The 12,967-nt window shown below is 40.8% G+C and overlaps 1 protein-coding gene across 1 annotated transcript in view; it reads right to left on the minus strand.

The window, feature by feature from the left end:
• Positions 1-4,777: 4,777 nt before the first annotated feature.
• The window catches only part of nck2a (NCK adaptor protein 2a), a 52,064-nt gene continuing 43,874 nt past the window's right edge, over positions 4,778-12,967 (minus strand). The window contains exons 3-4 of the mRNA XM_038289667.1: positions 7,346-8,112; positions 4,778-6,063 (exon numbers count right to left, since the gene is read on the minus strand). Of these exons, the coding sequence (XP_038145595.1) occupies positions 5,869-6,063; positions 7,346-8,112 (962 nt within the window). The 3' untranslated portion in view covers positions 4,778-5,868. The remainder of the gene's footprint in view (positions 6,064-7,345; positions 8,113-12,967) is intronic.

The raw sequence follows: 12,967 nt of genomic DNA on the forward strand, positions 1-12,967 counted from the left end.
AAATCCCCCCCCTACAAAGTGCACCCCATCCAACCACCACACAATCTCAACCGAGCCCACCCCGTATAACCACATGTACCTCTCAAGGGTTCAAAAAGACGACGGGTCCACCCTTTGCGCTAGAACAGCTTCAACTCTTCTGTGTACGTCTGTGTCTCACTATCCACGAAGGTTGAGAGTGTTGTTTATGGGAAAATTTTGACCTTCATCCAGAAGCGGCATTTGTGGGATCGACGCACACTGATGTTGGCCCGAGAAGGCGCCTGGCTTCTCAGTCTCCGCTCTAATTCATCCCAAAAGGTGTTCTATCATCCCGGGTTGAGGTCAGGACTCTGTGACAGGACCAGTCACGTTCATCCACACCAGACTCTGTCATCCATGTCTTGTATGGACGCTTGCTCTTGTGTCACTGGTGTCAACAGTCATGTTGGAAGTAGAAGGGGGCCAGCTCGCAAAACTGTTCCCCAACAAAGTTGGGAGGCATGGTGAATTGTCCCAAAATTTGTCTTGGTATGCTGAAAGCTTCAGAGTTCCTTTCACTGGAATCTAACAGGGGCCAAGCCGGCAGCTCCTTGAAAAAAAACAACCAAAACAACCTCACACCATTAATCCCCCCTCCACCAAACTTAGCACTTGGCACAATGCAGTCAGTCAAGTAGCCGTTCTCTCCTGGCAACCCACACCGCGCAAACCCAGAACTCGTCCGATCAATGCCAGATGGAGAAGCGCGATTCGTTCAGCTCGGCAGAGAACGGCGTCTACCACTTAGCTCTAGAGTCCAATGGCGGCGTGGCTTTACACCACCGCATCCACGCTTTGCATTGGCACTTGGTAGATGTATGGCTTGGATGGAGGGCAAGGCTGCTCGACCATGGAAAACCCATCCCATGAAGCTCTCTGCGGCACTGTTCTCGAGCTTATCGGAAGGCCACCACTGAAGTTTGGAGGTCTGTAGTGAATTGACTGACCCTCTGCAGAAAGTTGGCGACCTCTTCGCACTATGGCGCTGTCAGCATCCGCTGCACACCCCCCGCCGCCCGCTCACGTCAGTTTTATTTTACAAACGTGGCCTACCGCAACTTTCCGTTGCTGAGTTTGGGTCGTGCGTTCGCCCAAACAACTTCCCCATTTTCTTATATACAGCTGACAGTTGACTGTGGAATATTTTAGGAGCGAGGGAGGCAAATTTCAACACTGGATTTTGTTGCACAGGTGGCATCCTACTCACAGTTCGCGATCGCTGGAATTCACGTGAGGCCTCCCTGAGAGCGGACCCATTCTTTGCACACAAATGTATTGTAAAAACAGCTGCATGCCTAAGGTGCTTGAATTTATACACCTGTGGCCATGGAAAGTGATTGGAAGCCACCTGATTCCAATCAAATTTGGATGGGTAGGCAAATACATTTGGGCAATATAAGTGTATATATATAATATGTAATATATAGTATAATATATATATATATGTATACTATATATACTAATATATATATGTATTTATAATATATAATATGTATATATATATATAATATATATATACTATATATATTCTATATATGTATATATATATGTAAATATATAATGTATATATTATATGTATATATAGTACAATATATATACCTGTATAATGTATAAATACTACCCATATATATATAATGCTAATTGTATATATATTATGTATAATTATATATATATATATGTATATAAAGGATGTATATTATGACAGAGCACCACACTCACACTATTAACACACCCCACACACACACCACCACATCACAACACACCACCACTACCCACACTAACACACCCAAACACACAAACCCACACTCACCCGACACACACACACACACTCACCAACACACCACTCTACAACACCAAACACACCCACTACCTACACCCCACCACACTTCACACCCACTACCCTAAGCCAAACACACACACCCACACTCACAGCCTAAAAACACTACACCAACACTCACACCCACACACACAACACTCCACACACCACAACCACCACCACACACACACCCAACACACACACCCTCACACACACACCCACTCTCTGAACACCCAAACCAATCACTCACCAACACACACATCAACCACACACCACGACCCACACACACACCCAAACAACACACACCCACACCACACACCCACCACCCACCCTCACACACCACTCACACCCCACCCTCACACACACACACCACACCCACACACACACACACACACCCACCCACACACTCTCTAATACCACTACCCCACACATCCACAAACCACCCCACACACACCCACACACACACACCATACACCCACCCACTCACACCCACCACACAACTCACACAACACCCTTCACACAACCCCCACACACACACCACCCCACACACACACCCACACCACACGACACACACACCCACACCCACACACACACCACACCCACCACCCACACACACACCACTACTCCCACACCCACACACACACACACACACACACTCCAACTTTCATCCGCCTGTCACGACCTAAAATTCAGTCTCACCCTAGCTAAGCAATACCGATATGAATTATTTGTGAACAGCATTGAATAATTATCCTAAAAGAAAAAAAACGGCGTGAGTCATTCTTTCTGTGGCATATAATTTATGATTTTTCCCATTATTAAAACAAAAAATATGAAAACCACCCAAATATTTTATTTACCTCATTTTTAATTTATAAAACTGTGGACAAAATCTTTAAACCAAAAGTTCTCCGACAAAATGCAAAAAAAAAGTGGTCAATAATCATATCAAAGTATCATCTCTTTATTTTTTTTTTATGGCCTGCATACTGTTAGCATGAAAAATAGTCACTTCTTAGTAACCTTTGCTTCCATCAAGTTAGTTACTGCTTCCTTTTTTGTTTTCTTTCTTCATTCTGGTTGCTGAGTCCAATAATACTCATACATGTTGCCCTTTTATGAAACTTCAAGAGGTGTTTCATTAAGTTTGGTTGGTGTTAATAGTTTGATGAATTTAACACCGCCGCCCTCGGAACATTTCTTCTCTACAAAATATTGCACACCATTGGGCTAAGGCTGAAGCGTGAAAAACCACACCGCAAATCCTTTCGCTTTTTCGCCCTCGCACTCATCGTGTTATGTTTTGTTTGCACTGCCCATGTGACTGTGCAGGGCCATAGCATAAGAGTTTCAGGAATGAATAGATCGGCTCCTAAATCGAGTCAATTGTCACAGATACGATCTAGTTTTTTTCTTTATATCTGGACCGATAAAAATATCAGATCGGTGCATCCCTAATAAGAACCTTAAGCTCTCAATTAAAAAAAATAAATAAATAAACTAAAAAGTTTTTTTTTAAAGAAATCTCTTCCCCAATGCAAACCCAGACCCACATTAACCAGTCATGAACGTTTGTCAAAAAGTTTTATTGAACTAAAGTATCTCATTTCTCATCACGTTGTTGGCGATACAGTACCATAGGTTGGATCTTAGTGATTCATATATGCACCTCTTGTTATCTGAATATATACATACAGTGGAAATAGGAAATAAATAGCAGTGCTCATTAACATTCAGATATATATCAAATAAAAGCTGAGGACCCCGTGATCAACACTTCCACTGGTAAACAAATGCACAGAAACAGGTGTAAGATTTCTAGTCTTAAGTTAGATGACGATATTTTGGTTTCTCAACAATGAATGATGACCAATTCCAAACTGACTCCCAGGTTTGATCAAACATTAGGTAATGTCTGAAAAACAAGTTTCAGGCTGTACTTAGCGCTCCCTCCCATCATTCTGGCCCTGTTAAACATGTGTAGAAAGCCTATGAGAATATTTCTCTTTTACCTCAAAACTGATTTCTAGCTGAAATTTGAGAAGAATCTGAATTTAAATCTGATTATTAAATACATTTTACAACTTTTTAAAGATTTTTTCCCCTCTTTATTGATCTGAGAAGCATTCCTGTATAAGAGACAGATCAATGACTATATATACTGTTTCCGTTAGAAAAAGCACAGCACGATCTCTAAAAACAACAGCCCCAAGTCGCAACACAAAACCACTAACCCTAAACGTAAAAAACCCCACCCAACCCAAACCTCTCATGCATCTTCACACATTCCGAATCATAATCCTATCTCCCCTCCACGTAAAAAAACAAACACAATAACCCCCCCTATACCCCCCAAAACCCCACCTCCCACCCCCACCAGACCAAACCGAACCTTACTCCTAAACGTCCCCCAACCCCCCTTACCATCCCATGCCCCCCCCGCGCCCCACCACCACCCCCTGTGCGCCTCCCCCCGGTCTGAGCCAGGACGACCCCCCCACCCACCCCACGCACCATCCATAAACCCCCTTCACAAGCTAGGGTGGTCACTACAACCGTTCACCCCACGCAAACCACAGAAAACACCAGCTCAAACTCCCAGCAATAAAAAAAAAACACAAAACAATAACCAACAAAAAAAAACTCTCCCCACCAAAAAAAACTGACCGACTATGTCTATCTAGCCCCCCCCCCTGATGGTACGCAGATGTCATTACAGCTCCTCACATAATACACAATCCCAATTTCCAGGCATGGCTTTAAAAACACGTTACTACACCTAAACCATTGAGCTGTCCTACTGCTAACAGGCAGTAAACTATCCAGAGAAGGAATAAACGTTTTTGGAGCTGCCAACATATGAAATTAGTTGGATCTGTAAAGTTAAATGTTTCATAAACAAATCCGTAAATAGATTTTTTTTTTTTTTAATAAATCAGGATCTTCTTTATTACCCATTAGTCCTCCATAAATATTTGCTCCAAACTGTTTTCTTAAATTACAAAGATGGCATCAGAAGAGGTACTTTTGTTTATCCTGAACTGTATCACATCACAGACAGAGTAACTCAGGAAGCTTTACCAAAACAAAACAAAAAAGATTTTATTATTCTTGGTCTTCCTCATGTAGCTACAGACACATACTAAAGAACAAAACAGTAATGTTTTCAACTTGACAATATAAAGCATGAGCACTGAGCTGTGGATTAATGTGAAAGACCTGGAGCCAGCAGTAGTGGGTACAGGGTGGCACGTTTGGTTACATGGATCAACATTCAAACTCTACAGGAACTCTGAGGTCTCCTCTATTGCACCGTCTGGTAGAAATACTACAGTGAGTGTTGTCTGTAATTAAAGTATCACTAGTAATAAATCATTTACTAGATACAGAAAAAAATGAGTGGAGAATGATGAAAAATCAGAAGGAAAAAAAAGGCCAAAGAGTGGTTATGGTCACTTTGTGAAAAAAGGAACTCTACAGAACTTTAAGGAAGATGATTTTAAATAACGTTTAAACTCAACCTTTAAGAAAAGAAAAAAACAAAACATGGCCTGTCATGAGGCATGACAGTTAGGTCCCGCTGAGGTCCGAGTTCCTCTTTGAACGGCTAAACGTAAATTAAGAGCAAAGGTGTGAGTGACAATGTGCGTGCTAGTATGTAGACATTATGCATGACATCAGAGGGAGAGCTCAACCTCCGGCGAGGCCTAAGGCGATCAGTTAGCAGCTAATCTGCTCACTGCATGTTAGCACATCCAAGATAGCAGAGGCTCTGTACGCACTGTGTTCTCCATGTGGCTCGGTGATGGCTCTCTGAGGGTCGTCGGTAAAAACAGCCATGAGCTACAACGCAAAAAAGCTTGTCTTGTTTTTGCTCGGAAAATCCAAGAGATCTGAGGATCCAGATGTGGTACGGACGCCACAGCGGGAAGGGCCCACAGCTAAGGCTTGGGTTAAGACAAGGATGGATCGTATGTGTGAGTGTGTCAGAGAGAGAGTGTGTGGGGGGGGATCCAGTGTAGACGTACAGATCACAGCAGGGCCTTCACCAAGTACAGCTTATCTCCATGATCACTGGTGAAGATAGGGGCCTTCTTGTAATGCTCCACCAGTTCATCCATGGAGTTGAACCGCCGCTGGCCGATACAGTACACCCCGTCTGACAGCTGCACTTTAAAGTGCTTGTTTTTCCCCGCCGCCTTCAGAGACACGGAGAAATCGCTGGGCTAGAAACCATACAGGGAGACAAAGAGGAAAAGACTTTTAAACAAAGGACAGAGTTCGATTGGCCAGCAGATGGCAGCATTGGCTTATCTGCACACACTTCAACTGGGAGCTGGATTTAACTGAGGGTCTTAAAGCAACAAATTATGATAAATCCCTTATTGTTAAAGCCATTTAATATCGTAAAAATCTGCTCACAGATGTACTGACTCTTTAGACTTAAAGATGTTTAATGATTATTAGAGGAATCAACTGGTGTGCAAACTTCCAAAGTAAATTTCACAAAGGAAGAAAAAATAGTGGAAGCCTAATAACTAACCAAATCAAGGAATGTAAAAATGTAATAATAAACTATTAGAGAATAAGTGTTATTAAGTATATTCCACAGAAAAATATTGAATCCTGCACCAATATTTACATTTTTACTATTAATTAGTTGTAAATCTGACAGAGCTACGGAAGAGGATTAGGGCCACTGAAAAAAATCAAAAAAGTTTGCTGATTTTAGGATTTTATTTCAGTTTAATAGGGGAAAAAAGTCAGAATTCTGAGAAAAGAGTCATAATTCTGAGATTAAAGTCATAATTCTAAGAAAAAAAGTAATAATTCTGAGAAAAAAAGTCAGACTTCTGAGAAAAGAGTCAGAATTCTGAGATTAAAGTCATAATTCTCAGGAAAAAAAAGTCAGAATTCCAAGATTAAAGTCAGCATTCCGAGATTAAAGTCAGCATTCCGAAATTAAAGTCAGCATTCCGAAATTAAAGTCAGCATTCCGAAATTAAAGTCAGCATTCCGAGATTAAAGTCAGCATTCTGAGAATAAAGTCAGAATTCTGAGAATAAAGTCAGAATTCTGACCTTTCTTCCCATATAAAACTGAAATAAAATGTAAAAATCTGTTAACTTTTCAAAAATGTTTTCAGTGGCCCTAATCCTCTTCTGTACAGAGCACATTTAAAAATAAAACAAAAATACTTAAATAGTGAAACTAGTAATTTAGATCTAAAATCTTCACCAGGATGCATCTACCTTACTTTGAGCAGTCATTCAACCAATATGGGTTGAACAAACTATGGGTAGTTCTGTTAAACTAAACTTGATTGTACCTGCATGTAAACAGTTATCTTTACGATGTGTTTATAAAACACTGTTGGCATCAGACGTAGGTTAAATTCTTACACCTCAGTTGGCTCTTCATGTCATTCTTTGGTGTGATCATTCTCTGAGTGATAAAAAGTAACGAGACATTGTGTCAGCTTGTCCTGACATCACCTAAATGACTCACCGATGACTCGCTGTCTCGTATGAGGAAGTCACCCTCCTCTCCTCGTTCGTTGAGTATGCACTCGGCCTGGTGTCTAGTGATGTTGCCGTAGTACCAGTCCCTCCCGGCGAACCTCCCCGAGCGCGCTGGAGCTGCAAAGCGGTTCTGTGGGGAGCCTGACATGGAGGGTGGGCCGGGCTGCTCGTCACGCACCATCACATAGTTTTTAGGCACCAGGCCCACCATGCCAAGAGAGTTCTTACACCTCCACCACTCTGGGTCGTTCTCCGGCTTCTCTATCACCTCCATGATTTCTCCCTTTTCAAAGTTAAGCTCCTCCTCTGTCACTGAGCTAAAGGGGTAGAGCGTTTGAACCAGGTGGAGGACGACGCCCCTGCCGCCTGCTTGGCCGTTGGCCAGCAGACCTCCCCGAGGAACTCCAAGGTAACCCCGCGAGGAATCTGCCTCTCTGTCGTCGCCCCCCGTGAGCTCTTCCTGGACGTAGTTCGAGGGAAACCAGCCGACGCGGCCGGCTTGACTGCCACGCCACCAACCGTCGCTACACTTCTCCATGACGATCACCCTGGAGCCTTTGACCAAGGTCAGCTCGTCTTCCCTCTCTGCTGTGTATGCAAACTTGACCACAGCAGGGGTGTTGAGGTCGTAGATCCTCTCCGCTGCTCCAACCCCACCTCCTCCCCCGCTGCCATTGGAGGGGTACTCTGCGTCTGAGCTCGGTGTAGGGGACGGATCACGGGCACTCGTCTTCCTCTTACCCTTCCCCAAACCTGTGCACAACCATAGAAACAAAAAGAGATGACGCGGTAGCAAGAAATCCCTTCTTTACACCTCCACCTAACAAATAAATCTGTAAATATTGGACACAATCAAAACTTTTCTTGTATTAAAAAAATGCTCAACACTTCTTCACAGAAATGATTTCAGTTTGTGTGATAACATGATATGATCTAGTTTCTGGGTTTGGAGGCATTTTTTTCCTATAAAAATGTGAAATTGTTGCATCTTTGTTATCACAGTACATAAAAACATACTGACATATGAGCAGACTCCAACACAGCCTCCCCCCGGCCCTTTTCTTGATATACAGAGATTTCAACCATGTCTCCCCGTCTTCCACCTTCTCTCCCTTCACCAGAGAATCTGCTTGAACAAAGAACCAGCTTCATCAGCTTACCTGGCAGCCAACTCCAGAAGAACTAAGAAAACTGTGACACAGACTCGGAGTAATTAAAAAAAAGGCTTAAATTGGAGGTCATCAGACTTATCAATCAGATTTTCAGTCCAGTTGAGTAACGATAGTGGACTCAGGACTGGAAGAAGGAGCTGCTGGTAGATCTCTGTAGGTGAAAACCCACTATACTAAAACGTGATGACATCATGGGGACCACCCAGACCCAGTACAGGTGGTCGGAGATACAGTTCTTTGGAAAAAAATTACATCAAGGGGAATAATTTGAAACAATGTCTCCAACTCTATGTATGAAGCTGATGCAGAGCTGGACAGACTGCTGTACTCCAGGTAGACTGAGGAACATTAACCCAGATCTTTCTTTCCTTCAAGCAGCTCTTAGAATTTATACTCTGCCTGCAACTAAAGATTATTTAACAAACTGATTAATCCGTTGATTATTTTTTAACGATTGATCGATTAATAATCGGATAGCGAAAGGTTCCTTATAGAAGATTTTTTATGAATGTATTCAGGTGAAACTAAAATTTTTCAACTAGACAAGGTAAGGATGGAGCATATTGACAGATGAAAAGGTTTTCTTCATCTTAAATGCAATATATTTATATATTTTTTCATAATTACTACTCTAAGTGGGTTTCTCTTTCAGCTAAAGGCATGTTTTAGTCTTTATACTCCACTTAATGATTAATTGATTATTAAATTAGTTGATGATTATTTCAATAATCGATTAATTACAATTAATCTGATTAATTGTTTCAGCCATACTTTATACTTTATACTTTATACTCAGAATGCTGTTTATGTCTCAGCTGTAAATTGTTTTCAATTCTTTTTGTAAATTATTTGTTGCTGTTTTATGTCCAGGTTGTTAAACGAGCTTTTTACGTTTCGACATTTTTTAATTGATTCTACTAAGTTCAACATTTATTTTGTCTTCTGTTGTAAATTTTTGCCTTGCTGCTGAAAACCCCAGAATATTCAATCTTTGTGGGGCAAAAAAATTATTCTATCAAATATGACACTCGATTATCCAGTTGCTGGACAGATGTTCATCTCCAAACATTTGTCGATTTATGACCAGCCCAGCAAAGAGCAGCTCAAACACAAGCTAACCTATATGGTGTTTAAACCAAAGCTCCAGAAGTTTTCAGGAAGTTATTCTAACACACTATTTATTAGCAAGTACTAGGGCAAGGAGGGCCCTCCGACACTAGGATAGCAAACTATTCCTTCCACCAAGGAGATTACGTTTTTAAGAGAGTTTGTGTGCGCTTGTCCTTCTGTCTAAAGGATAACTTAAAAAGTTATAGTCAGTTATTAAAGAAATTTTTATCAGAGGCGTTTCCCTCATGCCAATGAACAATCCATTACATTTTGGTGATGATCTAGATCATATTCTGGACTCAGGTTTTTTTTTTTTTTTTTAGATTCTATAACATTGTGAGATAGGGATTTGTGGCGGAACAAGCAGTTCCCAACTAAACCAGAGGGTGGCAGCAGTGAGTATTGAAAGCCTCAGACTCAAAGAGTCTGAATGTATTTTACTGAAGACAAAATTATGAAAGAAGTGGGAATGTTGTTGGTTTGTTAGCAGGATCAATTGAAAACATATGAACACATTTTAAGGAAGTGTTTTATCGGGATAGCCTCATGCCAAGGAACAATTCATTTCTCCCTTGGTGGAGGTAAGTATTGATTTAAATGCTGTTTTGTTTATCTGAAGTAATATTCAATTCAGTGCAGTTTATTTAATATATCACTCATTCACAACACATGTCATTTCAAGGCACTTTACAGTTAACCAGATCATAAACTAGAACTTTATCTTTAAGGTCAATCCTGAAATATTTTAATTTCTTCATGGATAAAAAATAAAATTCCTGACATTATCATTATTATTATTAAATCCCTCACAAGCGAAATGAGACAGACTTTGTTACTGTTTAAATTTTGGTTGGATTTGCGATTAAAGGTGAGTCAAGAATCTGTTGAGTTTCGCAGTAAAACGTCCAGCACAGAAAAACACACACCTTCCTACAGGATGAAACCAAGGTCTTTCATTTACTTAGCATTCAGTTGACATCACCTACACCTCTATATAAACCCAAAGGTTGAAAATAGAAGGAACACAGAGGGAATGAAAAGTGGAGCAGGCACCATGGGCTTAATGATGACAGGCGTATCCAGGATCAAAGTCAGGCCCGTCCTACCTGTTCCTTCAAAGACGAGGCATTTAATGTGCTTCAACACTTCAGTGGCGCCCAAGCATTTTCTTTACTTTTTAAAAAAATCCACTAAACATAAATGAGGCGGTCTCCTCTTGTTCCTCGCATGAATGTTTAAGCAGTAATTGCACCGAGCGGCTGACAGGGTTTAAACCGTTTACTTGATGGCTGAAGCTATTGTGAGCGTGAGCTCACGTGTGCGGCTAATGATGGAAGAGAGAGAAATCTTGACAGCTCCTCTCCCAGACTGGGCCACAGAAATGTCACTGCTGAACAGAGCAGTTACTTTGTTTGAAAATTGCAGGGTTCACAGAGAGTAGCATGAAACTTGTTGGCAGAGAGGCGGAGTGTAGTGGAGAAAGATGAGGAGAGGGGGGTTCTCTTGGCAGCTGTTTCTCGCACACGCTGGAGACCAAACACATCAGAGGGCACAGCTGACAAAAATGCAAAGGAGGAGGATGAGGCAGGAATAATAAACAGAGGGTGTTTGTGTTAATCTGTTTATCCCACACATCTGATAGCTGAGCGAATGTATGAATGACGACTCAAGCTGGCATCTGGGGTAAGTTTAGGAGGTCGAGAGAAGAAAACCTTAATAAACAGCCAATGTAATTGGGTTAAGCTATGCTTTATAGTGCAGAAAAACACCTGTATCTCCACACACCTCCCCTCCTGCACTCATTTACACTTCAAGGCACTGGCCACGCCGGTTAGAGCGGCAGCGTGACACCTTCTTCTTTCACTCTGAACCTTCATCTACCGCTTCATCTTGTGAAAGGAGACGTGATGTTTGAGCCCAGAGGGCTTCGGCTCTGATGGTAGGGAGCTGATGAAAGACTCAAAGTTGCAGCACATTACTTCACTCCTCTACTTCCACTAAAAGGCAGCAGGGAAGTTACTGTATTAAGTAAAAGTCCTTGCAAAAACCGTACCACCCACAAGACACACGTGTCCGCAATCAAAAAGCACAACATGACCCTGTAGTGAAGAGCTGGTTCTGAAACCGCAGGTGCTGCGTTTTAAGAGCAAAGCAGTGAATCACAGGTGAGCTTTTAAATCTCCCCCACCAGCAGTTTGGCTCTGCTTTTAATCAGAGTGCCATGAGGTCTTAATGCCACATTGTGTATGGGGCTGAAAAAATTAATTGGATTAATAGATTACTGAAATAATCAGCAACTAATTTAGTAGTTAATTAATTGGAGTATAGAGACAGACTAAAGGCATGTTTTAAAGCAGCAATTATACCAAAGTTAAGAAAAAAAAAAAAAAGAAAAAAAAAAAAAATATATATATACATAAATATATATATATATATATATATATATATATATATATATATATATATATATATATATATATATATATATATATATATATATATATATATATATTTTGCATTTTAGATTAAAAAATGTTTTATCTGTCAATATGCTCTATTCAGAACTCCTCAAGTGGAAAAGTTTTAGTTACACCTGGTTTGATTTTGCAAAAAGTCTTCTTTAAAGAACCTTTTTTTGTCAAATTATTAATCGATTAATTGAAAAACATAATCGACAGATGAATGGATGTGCAAAATAATCGTTAGTTGCAGCCCTAAATGTGTATAAAGTCAGTTAGGCTGGCAAAGAAGAACGTACGACTCCATGAAGCTCCATCTTTCACTCTACCTCAATAGGAAAGGGATGCTTCTAACCAGGATAAAAATCCGACATTTAAGCAGCTGCTGAAATATAGCTGCTTAAATTGGTCAGTGATGCTGGTAAAAAGACCAAAAGAGCAGCAGGACTTTCAAATAAGAACTGGCTTGTGTTTTGGATATGAACATCTTGTAAGGCCAATGAATGCCTGGACTAAGGAGAAGGCTAGACAGAAATGTTTTATTTCAAAGAATGTGTTACACTCCGATGAGACCAAACTATAACTGTAAATACACAATGGCTACAGTAAAGCATGGTGATGGCACCGTTATGTTGAGGGGGTCACTTTTTCTGATAAACGTGAGGTTTTTGTCAAAGTAAACGTCTGTCTACCAGAAAGAAGTTTTTTTGTCTTTTTTAATGACTTAGACAAACTTTATTGTGCGTATGAGTGTATACAATTATTTTTTTTTGTGCAGCAGCATAGCAGTGAAAAATAACAAGAACAATAATGTGCAACAGTGATCAAAATGTAAACGGTGTGGGACATACATGGTGCAAAAAGGCA

The sequence above is a fragment of the Cyprinodon tularosa genome, unplaced genomic scaffold, assembly GCF_016077235.1.
Source record: "Cyprinodon tularosa strain WSP-4 unplaced genomic scaffold, ASM1607723v1 ctg270, whole genome shotgun sequence".
Lineage (NCBI taxonomy): Eukaryota > Metazoa > Chordata > Actinopteri > Cyprinodontiformes > Cyprinodontidae > Cyprinodon > Cyprinodon tularosa.